General features: G+C 40.8%; 1 protein-coding gene across 1 annotated transcript in view; it reads right to left on the reverse strand.

The window, feature by feature from the left end:
* Positions 1-18,743, reverse strand: part of jade2 (jade family PHD finger 2) — a 124,542-nt gene that overhangs the window by 69,539 nt on the left and 36,260 nt on the right. The window contains exon 3 of the mRNA XM_046039587.1: positions 17,368-17,453. Coding sequence (XP_045895543.1) covers positions 17,368-17,453 — 86 coding nt within the window. The remainder of the gene's footprint in view (positions 1-17,367; positions 17,454-18,743) is intronic.

The following is an 18,743-nucleotide window of genomic DNA, read 5'->3' on the forward strand; positions in this document are numbered from 1 at the left end:
TACTACTACTACTACTACTACTCCGTAATAGCCCAGTATCGAGTAGTATCAAAATGTATGGTTTTGCTTGCAACCCAACATGCAAGCAACACACCAAAGATAGAGAAGGGCACGTCTCTTTTTTTCCCCTCATGTGCCTGCACCATAGACTGTAAATAAAAATAAAAAAAGGCCTGCATGAGCCTGGTCCCTGCGTGATTTTAAAAGCCAATCCACCTTCAGCTGCGGTCTCGGGCATGTTCATCACTGTTTAACAAGTTTACCACCACAAGCTTGGCTTTCCGTCGGTTTCATCTTCTGGTAGCCTGTTGCGACCTGTGGGCTGTTTATTTGTCTATGGTATGTTTTGTGTGTTGTTTTCCTCTTTGCCCTAAGCAGGACCTTGCCCCGCCCCAATGCTGCAGCCAGTAGGCTGAGGAGCATGGTTGATTCCACTCTCCTAATCAGTGGAGAATACAAGGGCCGGAGAAGGAAGCTGCTGAGAGTGAGAGTGGCTGTGTCCAAAATCCCCACTCATTCACTACTCCCTATCCCCTATGTAGGGAGTTGTATGTAGAGCACTATATAGTGAGCTCACTCGCATTATTAAAACAACACTTTCGGACACTACCCTGATCGTTATTTCGGCGCCGTTTATTGCGTCATTACCGTCAGACAATAATTTTTTTCTATCAGCGCAATGCATGTATATGTATGTATATAGGGCTTGGTTAGTGACCATCGGTTGTAAAACACTTTTCAAAATGCATTCTGGGATACATTGAGTGAACTATATTGGGTATAATAATTCTCACTATACATTCTGACGGCACTACAAAATGGCGAGTAGTGGGTGATTTCAGACACAGCCAGTGTCTACCGAAAGTGTTTGGGAGTCTGCGCTAAGCGTGTGGTTGTCAGCAGAGACAGTTGTCGAGTCAGTGGACTTGGACTCTACTTGGACTGCGGCAGTGTGTTTTACTGTTTTTGTTTGCACCCCGTGATCGTGTGCTGTATTGCTAACGCTACCTTTGTGTTTGGTTTACCTACTGCCTTAGTTCCCTTTAGACAGATGCTTGTGGTACGCTTCCCCTTTCGTGAGTCGTTTTTTGCTTTTCATTGGTCGAAAAGACCAAAGAGATCCCTTTCCTGTTTCTTCGTTTTCTTCTACCCTGGAACCACATATTGTACTTACCTTTCCTCCCCTGGAATTCCATCTTAGGTTTGTAACACTTCTCTGTACATTTTTATTTGCTATTCACATCACTTGTCACCGATAGATCAATGCGTTCCATCTTATTAATTAAACGCTTTTGTGGCGCAGCAGCGATCAGCTGATTTTACTCGCGGAGCCTGTGGCTGCTTCAGATGTAATTGGTGTGATCGGCTGGATGTGCGGACTCTCTTTTCCTTTGTTTGGTTCTTCAGTCTTTAGTTTGGTTTAGTGACTTGTTTAAGCTTGTTTTAAACAGACTCCTTACTCGCTTTGTACTGCGTACTGTGATCTTTTCTAAAAGAGGTCTGCGACTCACCACTAAAGGAAAAAGCACTTTCAAGATCTTTCAATTCAGTTTATTGATCAAAAGTTACCAAAATAATTCTCCTTTATTTACTTTCAACAAATGTATGAAAAAAATAACTTAAATTCATTTCCCACAACTCATTTGGTCACTAAACTATTTCACTCCTCCTCTCTCATTCAAATCCAGAAAAACTCCCAAGCTGTAGTCTTTCCCTGTATCCTACCGGCGTGGATGATGAGGATTATGATGAGGAGGATCTGATACAATTTCCCAATATTTTAATAAAACAATTTGAAAAAAGAAAATAGATCACCTTGCTTGTCCATAACAATAAAAATAATAATAGGCTACCAATCAACTACTATGGCTTCAACAGGTGGTACACAAGGTATCGAATGAAGTACTATTGGTATTGGTATCACTTTTAGGTACTGGTATCGTAAAATTTTACCCAACCATACTACTACTACTACTACTACGATGAGTGGGACTGGGATGGGTGCAATAGTACGAGTTTTCAGTATCCCATAAGGTGCAAAGGACTCATAAGAGCAGCTCGATTACAGCTCAACATACTGAATATACAAGGAAGTAGTGCCATTTGAGCAAAAATAACTCCAGTATTGTAGAACATTTGATCAGATCACAGCAAGTATCGTCCTAATCAGGCAAAATAAATCAAGCGTAACATTGCCAAAGGGTCATACATGACTCAAAAGACAATAATGGTGTTAACCCACAGCCAAAGCTGCATAATTATAACTCTAAACTGAATCAACATAATGAAATTCAAGTGAAAATACAGATGACTAATCTAATAATGAACATGGAAGGCCTTTCTTTAGTCCAGAAATGTTGTTTGGTTGGCTTCCTATTTGTTGATAGCATGAATAACGATTTATCAGTGGTTCCCAAAGTGGGTGGCACCCTGGAGTGCATTAAGGATGGGCCAAGGATGTCATAAGGTTTGATGACATTTGTTTTACTGTGTATTTTTCACAAGCTTTCGCCACCAAAAAAAACATTTACATTAACATTATTATACTACGTTTTTTAAAATATATATCAAAATGGATGGCATAGGAGTTTCCCATGAGCGCAGCAGTTAGAATAACATCTGTGGGAGTAGTGATTGGAAGATTTGAAACTGAAATAGAGCTCAAAGAAATACTGATACATCTCAGCCCTCAAAATCGATCTGAGCCGACCAAAAGAAATTAAATCTGGCTAAAAAGTGAAAAGAATTCTTTGTGAATAAGGGAAATTAGCTGTCCCACGACAAAATGCCTCTGCAGAGAAAAACTGCCTGCCACAGTTTAATATTTCCAGGAGATCTCACATTATTAAAACATGACAATATTTCTTGTACAGGTGAACAGCTGTCTCATGATATCAGCATGACGAAGTGTGAGAGTAGAATTAGCATACAAGATGCCCCCTTTTAAATCGTTTGTGTGCCAGCATTTTGGGTACCCGGTGGAAACAATAAACATTGACAGAGTAACAGACAAGACATGAACAAAATGTACGCAGCATTTAAAAATACATCTGCATTGTTTCGCATTTTGTGATTTTATTAAAAGACAATTTTTCCAGTCATATATTACATAAATGAAGATCTCATAAAAATTGTGATAAAACATCATCTTGTCTCATTCTCATGAACCTAATATCGTATATTGTCTTAAACATCTTGTGAGCTAGGTGTATTATCACACCCCTAAGTGGCAATATTAAAATTTAAGTTTATTTAAAGGACAAGAGGATGAAGCCATGACTCTGCTGACTGAACCGTGAAGGACTACATACACTCACTGGCATTGTGACAGATTCTAGTGGTTTTTAATAGTCACTCTGTACTGTCTAAAAGTAATAACAGAAGCAGAACCAACAGCAGCGTACAGTGAGTCAGACCTCATACCTGAGCCTTAAAACAGGTTCAAGTAAAAAAGCTTTTACTTAACAGACTGAAAAGAACAGTAAAAGGGTACACTGCTACATGGACCTGCTGAGGACTAAAAGAGAAAAAAACTCTTAGAGATGAAAGCAATCATGAAGGAGCAGGATTGAAAGAAGGCAGAAAAAAAAAGGACAGGAAAGGATGGGAAGTGAGGAGAGGAAAAAGGAGGAGTAGAGAGGCAAAGAAAGGTATAAGTAGAGGAGTTTTTTTTTCTCTCTTCTGGGCATCATAGCTACCTGGCTCTCCACAGTGCTAATTTTAGCAGCCACATCACAGCACACGGACGGGCTCTGATGATTGGCTGCTAGGAAGGTCCACAGAACTCAGGGAAAAAGCGTGCGTGCGTGCGTGCGTGCGTGCGTGCGTGCGTGCGTGCGTGCGTGCGTGCGTGCGTGCGTGCGTGCGTGCGTGCGTGCGATTAAGAGAGAAAAATACAGAGAAGGAGAGAAAGCGATTTATGAGAAAGAGGAGAAGAGCGCTGTGTGTGTATGATCAGTGTATTAGTACAGTGACTCAGTGATTTCAGCAAGCATAAACACATACAGAGACGAAAATTCGTGAGTCTGGTACCTTGATAGCAACAGAATGTAATGATTTAACCAGCTATGGTTTTCATCCAAGGATTATACATAAATGCACATGTGGCCCGTCAGGTGTGATACATCATCTGGCTACAAAATTTGCTATGTATTTATGGAGCTGAAGGGAATGAGGACATCTGCTCTCTTGCAAAAGGATCAACAAAATAAACAGCAACTGGTCTTCTACATGCACACCTCTCCTTTAGAATTACCAGGTTCCATTACATTCATAACAATACACGGTTGAGTATAATTACATAAAACATACACGTTTGAATGATAAATGTGTTGTACACAATACTGGTGTCGGTTTTAAAGTTAAAGCAAAGACAGATAAGGACAGCCAGCCGCATGAGGAACCACCCGCATGCTACAACAATCAGTGAACCAGCATGTTACAATAAAGTGCTTCTTGACAAAAAACGTTTTCCAAAATAGCTAGGGGGGAAAAACGAAGCAACACTAGACTAAATCATGAATCACCACAAAGTAAAATTTACACAAGTGGTTAGTTTTTCTACCAAGTTCTAAACGCTTTTGGTAAGACTTACCTCTCCTAAGCAAGGCTTCCCGCCAACTGAGAAGAAGAGCGTGAATAACACGGGACATGACGTCACTGTAAGTCACAGGACACACACACACTTCTGAATCTCCTTGCTGCACTTTACAATCTTCTTCATGGTTGTTTTCTACTGCAGCAAGACTATTTTCCCATATTTTTCTTTATCAGAGGGCCACAGGCGTCTGAAAAAATGGCTGCCTGTCTCCTATTTCTCTTCTCACCGAGCTGGACAGAGAGGAGGAGAGCTTAGTGCAAGAAAAGGCAAAGATATATATTTAACAGACGGACAGGATGAAATGGGATGAAAACACAAGGAGAAGAGAAAACATTTGGCCTGTCTGACGCCTTTCCAAATGTGCAAATCGAGTGAAGAGGGGAACAGAGAAGAAAGAAAGAGAGGACGAGGAAATGGACAGTAGCAGAATGAGGAAGGGAGAGAAGAAACAAAAGTGCAAATTCAACTGACTAGCATCTTTCCCTGATGCTGTTCCAGGAGAAACATTTCATTCTGGATGTTTCTCCTCCATTTGTACCCTCTGTTTTTTTGCAGTATGGAAATTTAGGTTGTATTTTGAACAATGGATGAGGTGGTCTGGGTAACATAGGCTATCTGGAAGACAAATATACACTGACAAACTGTCCCATATCAGCCAAGAAACTGCCTGGAAATATACTCAAGACTGGATTAACACACAGCCCAGGTGTTCGTACAGTAAATATCCCTGACATTTTTCATAACATGCTACTCTCTCTCAATATATTTCAATAGCGGTTCAACCTTTAACCAGTTCATGAAAGCATCTATATTTGCTGTTCAAAAACACCTGATGTCACTCGTTCCAGGACAAACACTTTGCATTTGAGCCACCAGCAACCACCATTTGTTTTAAATGACAAGATGAACAACATAGTCCTTAAAAAGTAAAGGAGGAGAAGGATTCTTGGATAAACCCCACAGCACTGCGACTTCAGTAAAGTTATTGTACACCAAATAGTCTCAATGACGACTACAAAATATTACATAACATTTGTACCACAACCTTTTCATTACAAAACGGGTAATGCTTATGCAAAGTCTTCAACAATCCACCTGTGATTTTTACGGCTGAGGTGGAATTCAAAAATATTTTCTTCTCTTCTTCACCGTCTATGGAGTCGTAGTTGATGACGTCTTGTTCTATATGAGGCACCATGCAGGGCAAAGAGAGCGCAGGTCTGAAGAAACCGTTCAGTGCGCTCGCTACACCCTGCTTCAGCTCAGGATGGAGGAACAGTGAAGGGAGGCACTGTTTTATGCAGAAACATTATCTTGCATTAAACTGAATCACTCGCATCTACAGCCTTTACCGGCTTGACATTTTTCAAATAACACATAAAGGATTTGATAGGAATGTGAAAAGCATTTCCTCTTGCTCTTTCTATAGTCCCCTCTCCTGTCGTAGATCTGAAATGTCACATCTGTAGCTATTAGCCTAACTTTGTACTGCTGAGCTCTGAAAAGCCACTCAGCCTACAATTTATGCCCCTCATTAGCATGAGACGAGACAGTGAACAAGTCCTTTTGAGATTTTTCTGAACGCAGACGCCTCATCACAAGCCCCTGGCCTGAATGATGCGTGGAGTGACGGCACTCCCCTCCACGCCAAGGGCAGGCTGATTGCCAAGGATTCACTCAAAGGTCATGCAATTAAGCTTTGTTCCTGCTTCAATAAGGATTTGACTGACTGCGCTCCTCCGTTTGAGCAGATGTGATTTTTGGCCTCTAGCAAGCTAAAATTCTGCCCTCCGTTCATGTTCACAATCACGTATTCAGAGAAATTAGTCTGAAGAATCCTTAAAAAGAAATAACGGCATAACTGATCATCCATGCAGCTTGTCCACACATTTAAATGTAAATATCAATATTCATGACTGCAGTAGCTTAGAGTAGTAAGCTGGATTTTGAGCCAGAAGCCTCTTGGACCGGAATCTAGTCATTGAAAGCTCTTCTCCCTGAATGTCCTTGGGCAAGGCATTTAACCTCCTAACTGCTTCACAGGAGCTATTAAATGGCCATATGTCGAAGACACTGTACTGGGGAGCTTGCACTTGGCAAATCCTGTAACAGCATGCATATTAAGCAAAACACTGCAGACAGACAGCATAGAATTTCATCAATTATAAAAGTTATTAAAGTGTATAATAGAAAAGAACACACACAATCTAATATAATATAAAAATTCAAGCTCAACAACGGGCTTGAACAAGGCATGTAGCCCCCAAACTGCTCATGTGGATCTGCTCTGTAAAGGCTGTACTTGTACTCTGAAGCTCCCAGGTGTGAATGTGCGTAAAATCATGAATATGAAGCAAGGTGTTTCTGAGAGGAGGGGGGAAAAAAAGAGAGAGCGTACATGCCCAGAAAGCCTTCTCTCAATAAATAAAGGTTAAAAAACTGGGTCACTGACAAGAAAGAGTGAAGTAGACTTAAGAGGCAGGAGCAATAAGCCAATTGGCCCCCACAGAGTCCGATGCAAATATCATTCTTCTCATCTGGTAAAATGGCAAGCAAAGGCTTGGGGAAGATGTGACCTAGTTCTGAAGATGTGTGGCTGAAAAACAACCAAAACCGCTACATGATTAATGCTGCTTTGCATGTCTGCGTCTACTGCAACTTGAGTTGCTTGTCATGCTTTTTAGATTTAAATTTATTAATAGGGAGTAACAAAGTTGATTAAACGGGAAGCCAACCCGTAGCTGCATGCTCTGAAGCTCAGTGACAAACATCAAGAACAGATCCAAGATAGAGGATCAAAAATCTAAATACCATTTGACAGATCCATGGCTTGTTTTACCCAACATGGAGTGTCAGATGGGTGGTTTCTGCCACACAGAACAATATTTTGTCAGTAAGTTTTTATATACTTTTTTATGACTTTCCTGAATTGCTCCGATGCACTAAACTCCACCCATCTGGTGCTGTGTGCAGGCCAAAATAAACGCTCTGACTTATGAATAGGGGTTGGTCTTAAAATAACACACTTCTTCTCAGCTGGCCTCATATTAACGCCCACTTTAACGTTAAACGGTTCTGAGTCATTTTAAGTAACAACAACTCATCAAAAGATCGTCTGGATCTCTGAAAAGGAAGAATCCACTGTTAGACACTCTTCCAGGAATATATCATCAATCTGCAATGTTCAGTGGGTTCCAGGAGCTTTCATGTCTCAATCTGTCTCACCTGCTTCTACTAGAGTTGGGCATTCAGTACAATCACAAGGACTTTTCATAACAACCACAAAATGTACATGAACATTTTGTAGTCAATATGTGGGAGAAGGTCTTCTAGTTAAGACTCAACATGTCGTGTGGGTAGATTACATGCCGGTATATGGAAGCTTTTCTCCATTTCATTGTTGACTATCAGTGCAGCAAGAGGGGTCTAGAAAGAAGTCATCACTCTTTGATCATGAGGGACTGATGTCAAAACAAAACAAGACATTTTCATAATCACATTGCTGAATTTAAATAAGAGTGCTTTTGCTTATGTTGAAAATTTTCCCACGCAGAATTTCGTAGAAATTGCCCTCACCAATTTTGACGCTGTAAATAAAGTTGTCCGTGGAAAAACGTCTGTCGATAAGCTGGCTGTCACGAGCTACAGCTACGTATAGATAGATTTAAGCAGAACAGCAAAAGAAGGATAAATGCCCAAGAGGTTCTGGCAATGACATGAGTTAGGGACAATCCGATGGGGGAGAAATAACTGCAGTTCATTAATGTCTGTGTGTGCGTGTGTGAGACAGACAGACAGACAGACAGACAGACAGACTGTGAGACAGACAGACAGACAGACAGACAGACAGACCAGTTTTTTTTATTCTCACAGCGTAGGCTAACTAAAACAGCAAGTAATTATTACTGAAACTTTGTTTTTAACTGTGTTATATCTAGGCTAGTAGACCCTCATGCAGGACTAAGAATGAGGAGTTAGATAAAAGAGGAATATTTTCTGCGGTGTTGAACGGACGAGAGATTGAGCCGGGGAAAAGCAGAAGATTAGTGCGTGCCGAACCGGGTTGGTGGCTGCTGGGCCGAGCAGGTTGGAACCGTAACTACCTGAGAGTCCAGAGTGAGAGGCTGAACTGAGCAGGTCCAGAGCAGAATACGGAAATATATTAGACAGGCGTCCAAGGAGAGCATACGAGATGAGTGCTATTTCCGGTAGCGGGACTAAAACAACAAGTTATAGGCCTAATGCGTTATCACTTTTAACTTTTATTATAGCCTACTACATGTTTTTCTTTAATCAGCCTAATATAATGATTTAAATGTGTTCTTTATGTTGTTGTTAGTTTGTTGTAGCCTACAGTTTAGTCTACTGATTAATTTTAAAATGTAGGCTATTTTACTTTTTTTGATCTGTAATGAAATTAAGCAATTTCCTTTCATGTACAGTGGGTACAGAAAGTATTCAGACCCCTTTAAATTTTTCACTCTTTGTTTCATTGCTGGGGTGCTGAGTGTACATTACTGAGAAATAAAATGAACTTTTTTGATTTTTGGAAAATGGCTGCAATGAAACAAAGAGTGAAAAATTTAAGGGGGTCTGAATACTTTCCGTACCCACTGTATACTGGAGCGATACATTCACTGCTGTGAGCAGGGGTCAGGCGTGCGGAAAAAAACCCTCAACATTCGAATTTCTAAATTAAAAATCTAATGTGTACCCAACAATCGTATATTTAAATATTCGGGTCCAGCCCTAAGAAATATATTCATATTATTTTAAGTTTTTCACTGCATCTTTATCTGATGGTCACTCTTTATCCTTTATCTCATTTTATCACTCGTGTTTTTTCACAACATCCAATAAACTCTTTCTAACTTAACTGCCCATCTTTATTTATTTCTCCCATGCCATAGTTGCTTGCCTTCTTTATTTCACTCTCTGTAGATTTCACCACCCCACCATAGCCAGGTACAGCAGGCAGCCTTCTGTAGCCATGAACCCATCACACATGACTGAAAGTGGAAATATGGGCAACTTTGCTCATGTCACACACACACACACACACACACACAGACACTGGTGATAGCTAACTGGAAACAAACAGACGCTTGAAGAAGACAAATGATACATAGAAAAACAAAACAAATGCCCATGGGTGTACAAATATTCGCTTCCTTTCCAAACAAAATACACCCCATCTGATGATTGTTAACATTTTCCCAAGATGTTCTCCGGCCAGTGCTTTTAGTTTACGTGTCAACCACAAACATTAGTTCTCGAAGATGGAAGCGCAACAAGTAAAAGAAAACTTATTTTGTGGGGCACATCCAAAACAGCTTTCTTTCATCGGTTAATAAACAACATAGGATTGTTAGTTTGAAACTGTTTTTAATATCTCACTTTTTAAACATTAGAGAATGTAATTTCTGTTGACTGTACCCACTTGACAACAAGCATTAATGGTCAAAGTCACCTGGACTTTGTCAACTATTACAACACAGGGGAAAGGAAGTGTTTGAATTAAAAATAGTTTTTTTCCCCAATTGTTTTATAATTATATAATTATAGTGAAATTATAGTAAAATCAATCAGTGAAGAACACTGTCACATAAAATCTGGTAGTTACCATCCATTTATCATTTCCTCCACCTATCATTTATATTTATCTAATCATCCTTCACTCCTCCATTTTGCACTTTTCTGTCCTTCACCCATCCTTTGATCAATGCACACATCACTCCATCTCCCCATTTCTTTAATTCCCCATCCATCTACTCACCTCTATGTCCCTCATTGTACTGCTTCCTCACTTTAACATCCATCATTCCCACCAATCATTTCTATCTCCCTCTGTCAACCTTAGCCATCTTTTCAACATCCATACTTCCTAATCCATCCTTATTTCCTTCACCCTCTTAGTAGTGAGTGTAAACAATGTTTTAGTTTTTTTTTAGATTTGAGCACCTGGGATAGGAAGCAACGGGAGCAGTACTGACAGTTTAATACAACGGCTAGAGGCTGTGCTGGCTTGTGTGTGTGTGTACGCATATGTTTATTTTGCCTCATCTCCCGGCCGGTATGTGTCGACATGGTAAGCTCTCCACCATCCAACCAAGCTGCTCATCTATTCAATGGGCTTGGCACATGGAGTGAGAGAGAGAGTGTGTGTGTGTGTGTGTGTGTGTGTGTGTGTGTGTGAAACTGTAACATCAACTCTGTGCATTCCTGTAGTTGTTTGCATCTGGTTGCCATGGAGTTTCACAGCTGTTTCTACCAGACCTTAATGAGCTACAACAGCTGCTAGCCTGCTAAGTTACACACACCAACACATAGACACACACACATGCTTGTATCTGTCAACATGATCACTTAACCATTAATGCATGTACATGTCCAACAGTTTTTCAGAGGACTAGAACTTGTTATGTCTTGCAAGGATTTTGGCGCATTGATGAGTTTAGAAATGAATGGGGTACTGGCACTTGGACGGTGATATATCTATAATATCTCCACATCTGGATGCGTATACAGCTGCCTTGGACTGTAAGCTTAACATACAAGTTGTTTAAAAGCACTTGAGAATGGTTCACAGAGCTTGTCAATACCCCGAGGAAATTTTCCGATGTCCTAATCAGATTGCGATATTACCTTGACAAGTGCAAGCAATAAGGAAGAAAAAGATCAGGAAATATTCATCAGGCTCGCTGTGTTTTCCATCAGCCGGCTGCTGGTTTGAATTTCAGCAATGAATTCTGCATTTTCAAATCACTACTCCGTGACTTTTCTTTGGCTAACTTTCTATAGAAACTACTGCACTTTCTACAGCTTACTCATAATTACTCATGATTACTTATAATTACTGATATCCACTGGCATTTCCCACTGTTAAACCTATTCACAATGATTTTCATCTGTTGCGATCGTGTCAAATCGGCAAAAAATGGCAATGAAAAAATGGCAATTACAAATGAACACAGAGAAGGTTTCCATCTTGGCATGCTAGGTACAACTATTCTTTAGAATCATATTTATTATTGAAGATGCAAACATTAAACACTATTATAACAGGCCCACAAAAAACAAATATTGCTAGCTGGCTAACAGGTGTCCATTAAAATCATATAGCAGGATATATTAAACCTGGTTAGGAATTTTTGTAATGTAGGCCTATTATCGTTCACATATTATAACGTTTTTATAGGAAATCTAGTAAGGTAAAGGAGTTTATCATTTTGTCTCAGCCAAAGTTGTGCTACATGTGCATTAAAAATAAATGTACAACCCACTGAATACTGCGCAACTTCCATATCCAATGCAATGTTTAAGTTCTGGTTTACTAATACAGGCCCTGGTGCTGCAGCTACCACCTCTCCAGTGCACTGTCACTGTCAGATAGTTATGGATACAGTTGCATACACATACTGCATGCGCACTTAACTTGCACCTTCACACATACACACTTATGTATGCACATGTAACAACAATGCTATAGACAGTTTCACAACTTATCTTTTTGGGCAACACCAGTCAATACCACTTCCTTCCTCCCATGGTGCACTTGGAGTGGCTTGCTCTCCTGATAACTTCATGAGACCTAAATTCTAGCATCAAGAATAACTTTTCATAAATTACAGTTTGGGATTGGAAAAAAAACAACTTTTAAACGGTTTCCCCAGAAACATTGAGATTTGGTTAGACCACAACAGTGATTTGGTTCACCCATGCCTCATATTGCATCATCTATGAAAACTGGCTCATTAATATTTGATTAAAATCTCATTAAATATACTTTTGATCAGATTTGGAGACCCATTATTAAGTCTTGCTGTGCACACATAAGCTCATATCTCATACTCATAATATCAAAGGCTCCAATCTGCACAATGAGGCCAGCTGCTATTAGAGCTGTTATTTTCAAAAGATCACTATCTGGATTCACATTTTTGAAGCTCGGTTGTCACTATCCGGTGTGGTATGTAAAAAGAAGAACCGTCATAAGCAAACACTTGCTATAACTACTGGCATCTCCATACAGATGACCTGATGCCTGGACTGCTTTTCAGACTAAAACAACTTATTACAAGAGAGAAAATGATTCAAATGAAACACGGAATTTGAATACAGACATTACCCTGTCCAAGTGAAAAACCTGGAAGAAACCCCCAGAGTCCAAAGTGCGGGTATTCATGTTTCGGTCTCAATGTAGAATGTAGTGTGTCAAGCACCTTCAAAGAAATCCTGTGTGTGTGTGTGTGTGTGTGTGTGTGTGTGTGTGTGTGTGTGTGTGTGTGTGTGTGTGTGTGTGTGTGTGTGTGTGTGTGTGTGTGTGTGTGTTTCTGTGTCCGTCCGTCCGTCCGTCCGTCCTCTGGCCATGTTGCACTGTTTTGACAAGTGCCACACAATCCCCCAGGGGAGAGCAGGGGGATTTCTCTGAACAAGGGGAGCTCTGCTTTTGTCAGAACAGATGAGGCCAAGAGCTGTTCAAGAAAGAGTCCCCGCTCTGACTGGTATCTCGGTACCACTGCAGCGACATTACGTTTTTTTTGTTGTTTTTATAACTAATCTGTGTTTTGCCGCTGTCTGATCTTATGCTCAAGCTCCCCCTAACCATCAACCACAAGACCAAATATGTGCTATTTGTGTGTGTACTGTATGTCATAATGACTTCCTGTTTATCTACCAACATTTTCAAAATCCTTAATCTCTGCCTCCATCTAAACTCAGATAAAAACAGCTATACAGAAAAAAGGAAGCATTTGACTGTGTCCTCCGTCCACCAAGGGAAGTTCTCCAAACCACTTCTAAGAAAATTTTAAAACTGGAGTGAAAGACTCGCAAAGAGAGACAGCTCATTTTTAGAAAAGAGCTACGTTGTCATTAAGTCCATAGTGTTTACCATTCGCCACACCTCCCTTAACCTAGGGTGAGTATCATTCCATAAAGTTGTCCGCATTGTAAGCCACTGTTCAACTTTTTTCCCCTGTAAGGATGCACTGATGAGGATTCTTCACTGCCTAAAAATATCACCCTTTTTTGACCTTGCTTTGACTTTTTGTTGATCATTTTAAAAAGCACTTTGTTTTAGTCGATGTCCGGCTGCCACCGTCAACAACCGACAGGTCCAATTCTCAAACAATTACCATCAATTCCACAAACACAGTCAAAATAATCCATAGAAAGTTCCAATTCAAATCACCGTAACAAACTACAAATGTATGTATAAATGTATGTTAAACCAGTGAGGTAATAAACATAATGGATTAACGTGTGTGGGTAAAAATACTGCAACCCAGTCCATCATCAAACTTAAAAGCCAGATGATATTTTGACATAGCACTCATAAGCATCATCCGCTAACAGGCGTTTTTGACCATTGAAATGTGTCGACTTCTATTCTTGCTTATGAACTAGATCAACACCAAATGTAAATGTGACATTTAGCATTGGTAGTTGTTTCTCTGATCTATATTAGCCAAATTTATTTATTTAAGCCTCTTCATCCTTTTAATTAGTCAGGCCAAAAAGAAAAAAACAGTTCACTCCTTAAAAAAAAAAAATAAAGAGACAACCCACTCCTCACTCCCACTCCACTCTTAGCTGCTGTGGTTAGGCCTTTACAGAGTGTCTGTTTTCTGTTTGTTACACGGCTGCTGCCCATTGTCTTTAAAGTAATAAGAGAGCTGGCACGTTGACCTAACAATAACAGTGACAGTGTTGAAGTGGTAAAATCCAAACGCTTGGCAGGTGAGCAAAGGAAGCAAAACTCCTACATAACATTGTTAACCGCATAACAAGTGAAAATGAAGAACAGGACCTCGGTTGTCTGCTCCAGCTTAAGTATTATTAGTAAAAGGGGCATGCCATTTAATCAGGGCCATGGCCTTTGACCTGTCAAACATAAAAGTTGTTGCTGTTCCTGCAGGATACTGACAGCAATTAATCTATCTGAAGGCCATTTTTTTGTCACAATATTCAAAACTCAACAGAAGAGCTGCCCTTTAGAAATATGAGCAGTTACCTAATTAACATATGAACTGGTTAAGAGCACTAACTGCATGTGTTGCCAAAGAGTTTCTTGGCTCAGTTGACTAAAGGCTTCAGTTTGCGTCCGATGAACTAGCTCATACAATGCGTCAACCACCACATCTAAAGGCAAAGGTGTTTATACCTGTTCCGGCCACACTCAAAGGCCATCAGTGCCTGTTCTTGGCTCCTCCCACTTCCTCCCCTATCTCTCCAGGAATTGTGTGTCTTGTGCATGTGTTTATGGTCTTGACGCAATGAATCGTCTGAAAAGAGCTAAGCGCGCACATTTTTTGACAGTCTGTGTCGCCATTACACATTTGATCTGACATGCTCTTTGTCTGAAGTGTACTTCACATACAATATAATATATGTGAACTAATCAAATTAAGTTGCTGTCCTGTGGTAGCAATGCTGCAATCACATACAAGACAGCTAATGCATGATCCAGGTATGATGCGTATGGAGTTACTCCACCTGCATGGTAAATGTACTGTAGGTGAACTCTCTTGCTTTGGATTAAGAAACCCCGACAATGGGATACTACACATTTTCTATTTTTGTACCCCAATTACTAAACAGTTGACAAATCCAATGAAATGACTGAGTAATAATTTCATCACATTTTACAATTGCAGAATTGAATTTCTGTGTGTGCGCCAGCTTGCAAAACTAAGGTTCTAGTTCAAGTTCGAATTTGTCATCAATTGTCCATAAACAAGGATAAAGTTGAACAAAACGGCATTACTTTCTTGGACTGATTCCCAAAAACACCATAACATGGACAACACAGCAATGCGGACAAAAGAATCAACAAGTAAGCAAGCACCTAGAAGTGCATGTATCTAAAAACTAGCAACAGAGAATAGTATGATCTGTCAATACCTCTACGAGACGAATGCAAACACATTTTTCATGCTCAACAAGTTAAGCTTAGTCAGTTCAGATGCATTTGCAACATTCTTGACTTTGCACTGAACCTTTGTCAGATGTCACCCAACATTTTTCTTCACTCAATGCTAACGAAAAAGCTGGAAGATTACTGCAAAACCTTCACGAAAGAGCAGTGTGCCCCAGAGCAAGGCAAGGAGGTAGCGTTATGAAAGGGAACGTGGCCCCTGGCTCTTCAGCTAAGGCCCGGGTCAGAGCAGAGAGCCACAGTAGTAATTACTGAGAGACTGATTGCTGACAGGACCTTCCAACAGCCTGTGGTTAACTGGATGGAGCTGACGGGGAGGAAGCTTCTGATGCACAGGCATGACAGATGCTCCGCTGATGACTTGTACTTTGGGGTGGTTCAGGGGCATTCTCCTTTCAAAAGTTACAAAAAAGAAACAATAAAGAAATATTTGTGCTCTTACACTTTTGAGAGTGAAGGATAGAGGCAAATCATAGCAGAGGCAAGACCAAATTACCCTCTAAAATGGCATTAATTCATTTTGTAAAAGATTTTTTGTTTGAAGTGCTTTCATGGAACATCTTTAGAATTTTAGAAGTGCCATCAGAGACTGTTACCTCCTCTGCTTTATTCAAAAATCACCCCTGCTAATTTTTAAGAGAAGGTGTAATTTGTTCCAAATGGTAGATAGTTATTTTTGGAGTGAAACTCTTCAAACAGCAAGAGATGAGTTCTCCTTAAACAGATTTGAACCCACTTCACTGACAGAGTGGGAGGAATGTGTGACTGTGGCAGGCAAGGCATTGCCACAACTGGTACAGTGCACCATTTTCCAACTGGTTTATGCCAGTTTATTCCTCAGGGTGGTCATTTGAGAGCCCTTGGGATTGATCATTGCGACCATGTGGATGTTCCAACCTGGTATTTTAGTCAACCAATCTGTGCCATCTATGCGCCTGGTTGATTCAGCTGTGGTGACGGAGATGGCTGTATTTATTTTGGACAGAAGTGTTTGTTCCAGTTAAGAACTGATATATAGCTGCAGTGGCTAAGGCATGGTAGTGATGCCACAAATCATCTCTATTCATCTAATTTTCCTTTTGAGTGACTTGTGTCCTTTGTAATTGTCTATTTACAGTATCTCACAAAAGTGAGTACATCTCTGTGGTTTAGACATTAATGGCTGTGTCGTGTTACTTTGAGGGGACAGCAAATTTACACTATTATACAAGCTATAGACTCACTACTTTACATTTTAGCAAAGTGTCGTTTATTCAGTGTTGTCACATGGAAAGATACAATCAAATATTTACAGAAATGTGAGGGGAGTGCTCACTTTTGTGAGATACTGTACATTACATTTACTCATTTATACACATATATACCAGAGGTCAGGGACAAATTGGTGAATGTCCCACGCTAAAGGCACATGTCTTATCCACTACTCCACTGTCACCCCCATACAATGCTTTGACAGGAGTATGATCTTGCTCTTACATATGTTGTGGTGTGCAGGATTTTGTAGTATGTTGCAAATCTTCAGCATTACAGCAATCAACTCTGCACAAGTAAAGACCCAGAAGCAACTTCACCCACTGAGCTTGTCCAGAAACCATACACAGCCCTGACTTTTAGTAGCTAATCTAAACCACATTAACTATTGGATCATAAAATCTCTAGATCATGCCAGTGTTAAGCAACCCAAACAACCAGACAATGACCATGAGAATTCATCAAAGCCACAACAAATAACAGACAACACAGAAATAAAACAAAGCGCAACTGTGAGGTTGTAATGGTTAACTACAATATATCTGAGTGACTGAACCAAACTGCCACACTAACTTACCTCTGATGGTTTTTTGTGCTGGTGGCGGACCCATGTGCTGCTGGTGCCCGTATTCTTGGATGACCTGGACCACGACGTCACCTGACCTGCAGCAAATAAACGACATCAGTGTAATTAAGACTAACAAACCTCTTTTCTACTGAATAGTTTTTTAATTCACCAAGTGTTCTTTAGAGAATCACAAGCAAAAACATCAACATTTTTCTAGCAGACATATGAGCCTTTTCTGATCTTCCTTTGTCAGGTTTGTGACACAGATTTTCAGAGAAGCACTAAAAGAAAGCAGCCAAACAAAAACCTTCCCGGTGACTTTTCTGACGCCCGTGACAGAACCACCACTTTCAGGCAGTAGGCTTTTATTTGAAGCAGACTGATGATGATCTATTAAGAGGTTTAATAAGTAATGACAATATAAATAGCATCTTGTTACACATGTGGTCCTTTACAATCTCATTAATACACAACTTAATGGCAATTAACCAGACACTGGAGCCAATATCCCACCCACCGCCTCAATCAGCAGCTCTGTGTGTGTTTTTCTGTGTGTATGTGAACAGATGAGTGTGCTGTTTTTCTGTAATTTTTTAAAACACAAACCTACTGCTACAGATTTAGCTGAACGCTCATTTTCATCTGTGCACCGTGAAGAAGGCTGTCATTAAAAATTGCATCACATTGGCAATTCGATTACATCACACTGGCATAATGGAAAACACAAATTTGCCAATACTGTGTAATATAGAACATTGTGACATTGTGTGTGTGTGTGTGTGTGTGTGTGTCTGTGTGTGTCCGTGCGTGTGTGTCCGTGTCCGTGTGTGTGTCCGTGCGTGTGTGTGCGTGCCCGTGTGTGTGTCCGTGCGTGTGTGTGCGTGCCCGTGTGTGTGTCCGTGTGTGTGTCCGTGTGTGTGTGTGCGCGTGTCCGTGTGTGTGTGTGCGCGCGTGTGTCTGCGTGTGTGTCCGTGTGTGTGTGTGCGCGTGTGTCTGCGTGTGTGTCCGTGTGTGTGTGTGCGCGTGTGTCTGCGTGTGTGTCCGTGTGTGTGTGCGCGTGTGTCTGCGTGTGTGTCCGTGTGTGTGTGCATGCGTGTGCGCGTGTGTCTGCATATGTGTCCGTGTGTGTGTGCATGCGTGTGCGCGTGTGTCTGCATATGTGTCCGTGTGTGTGTGCATGCGTGTGTGTGCGCGTGTGTCTGCATGTGTGTGCGTGCGTGTGTGTCTGCATATGTGTCCGTGCGTGTGTGCATGCGTGTGCGTGCGCGTGTGTCTGCATGTGTGTGCGTGCGTGTGTGTCTGCGTGTGTGCGTGTGTGCGTGTGCGTGTGTGTCTGCATGTGTGTGCGTGCCCGTCCGTGCGTGTGCGTGTGTGTCTGCATGTGT

This window comes from Micropterus dolomieu, linkage group LG23 (assembly GCF_021292245.1).
Source record: "Micropterus dolomieu isolate WLL.071019.BEF.003 ecotype Adirondacks linkage group LG23, ASM2129224v1, whole genome shotgun sequence".
NCBI classification, from domain to species: domain Eukaryota; kingdom Metazoa; phylum Chordata; class Actinopteri; order Centrarchiformes; family Centrarchidae; genus Micropterus; species Micropterus dolomieu.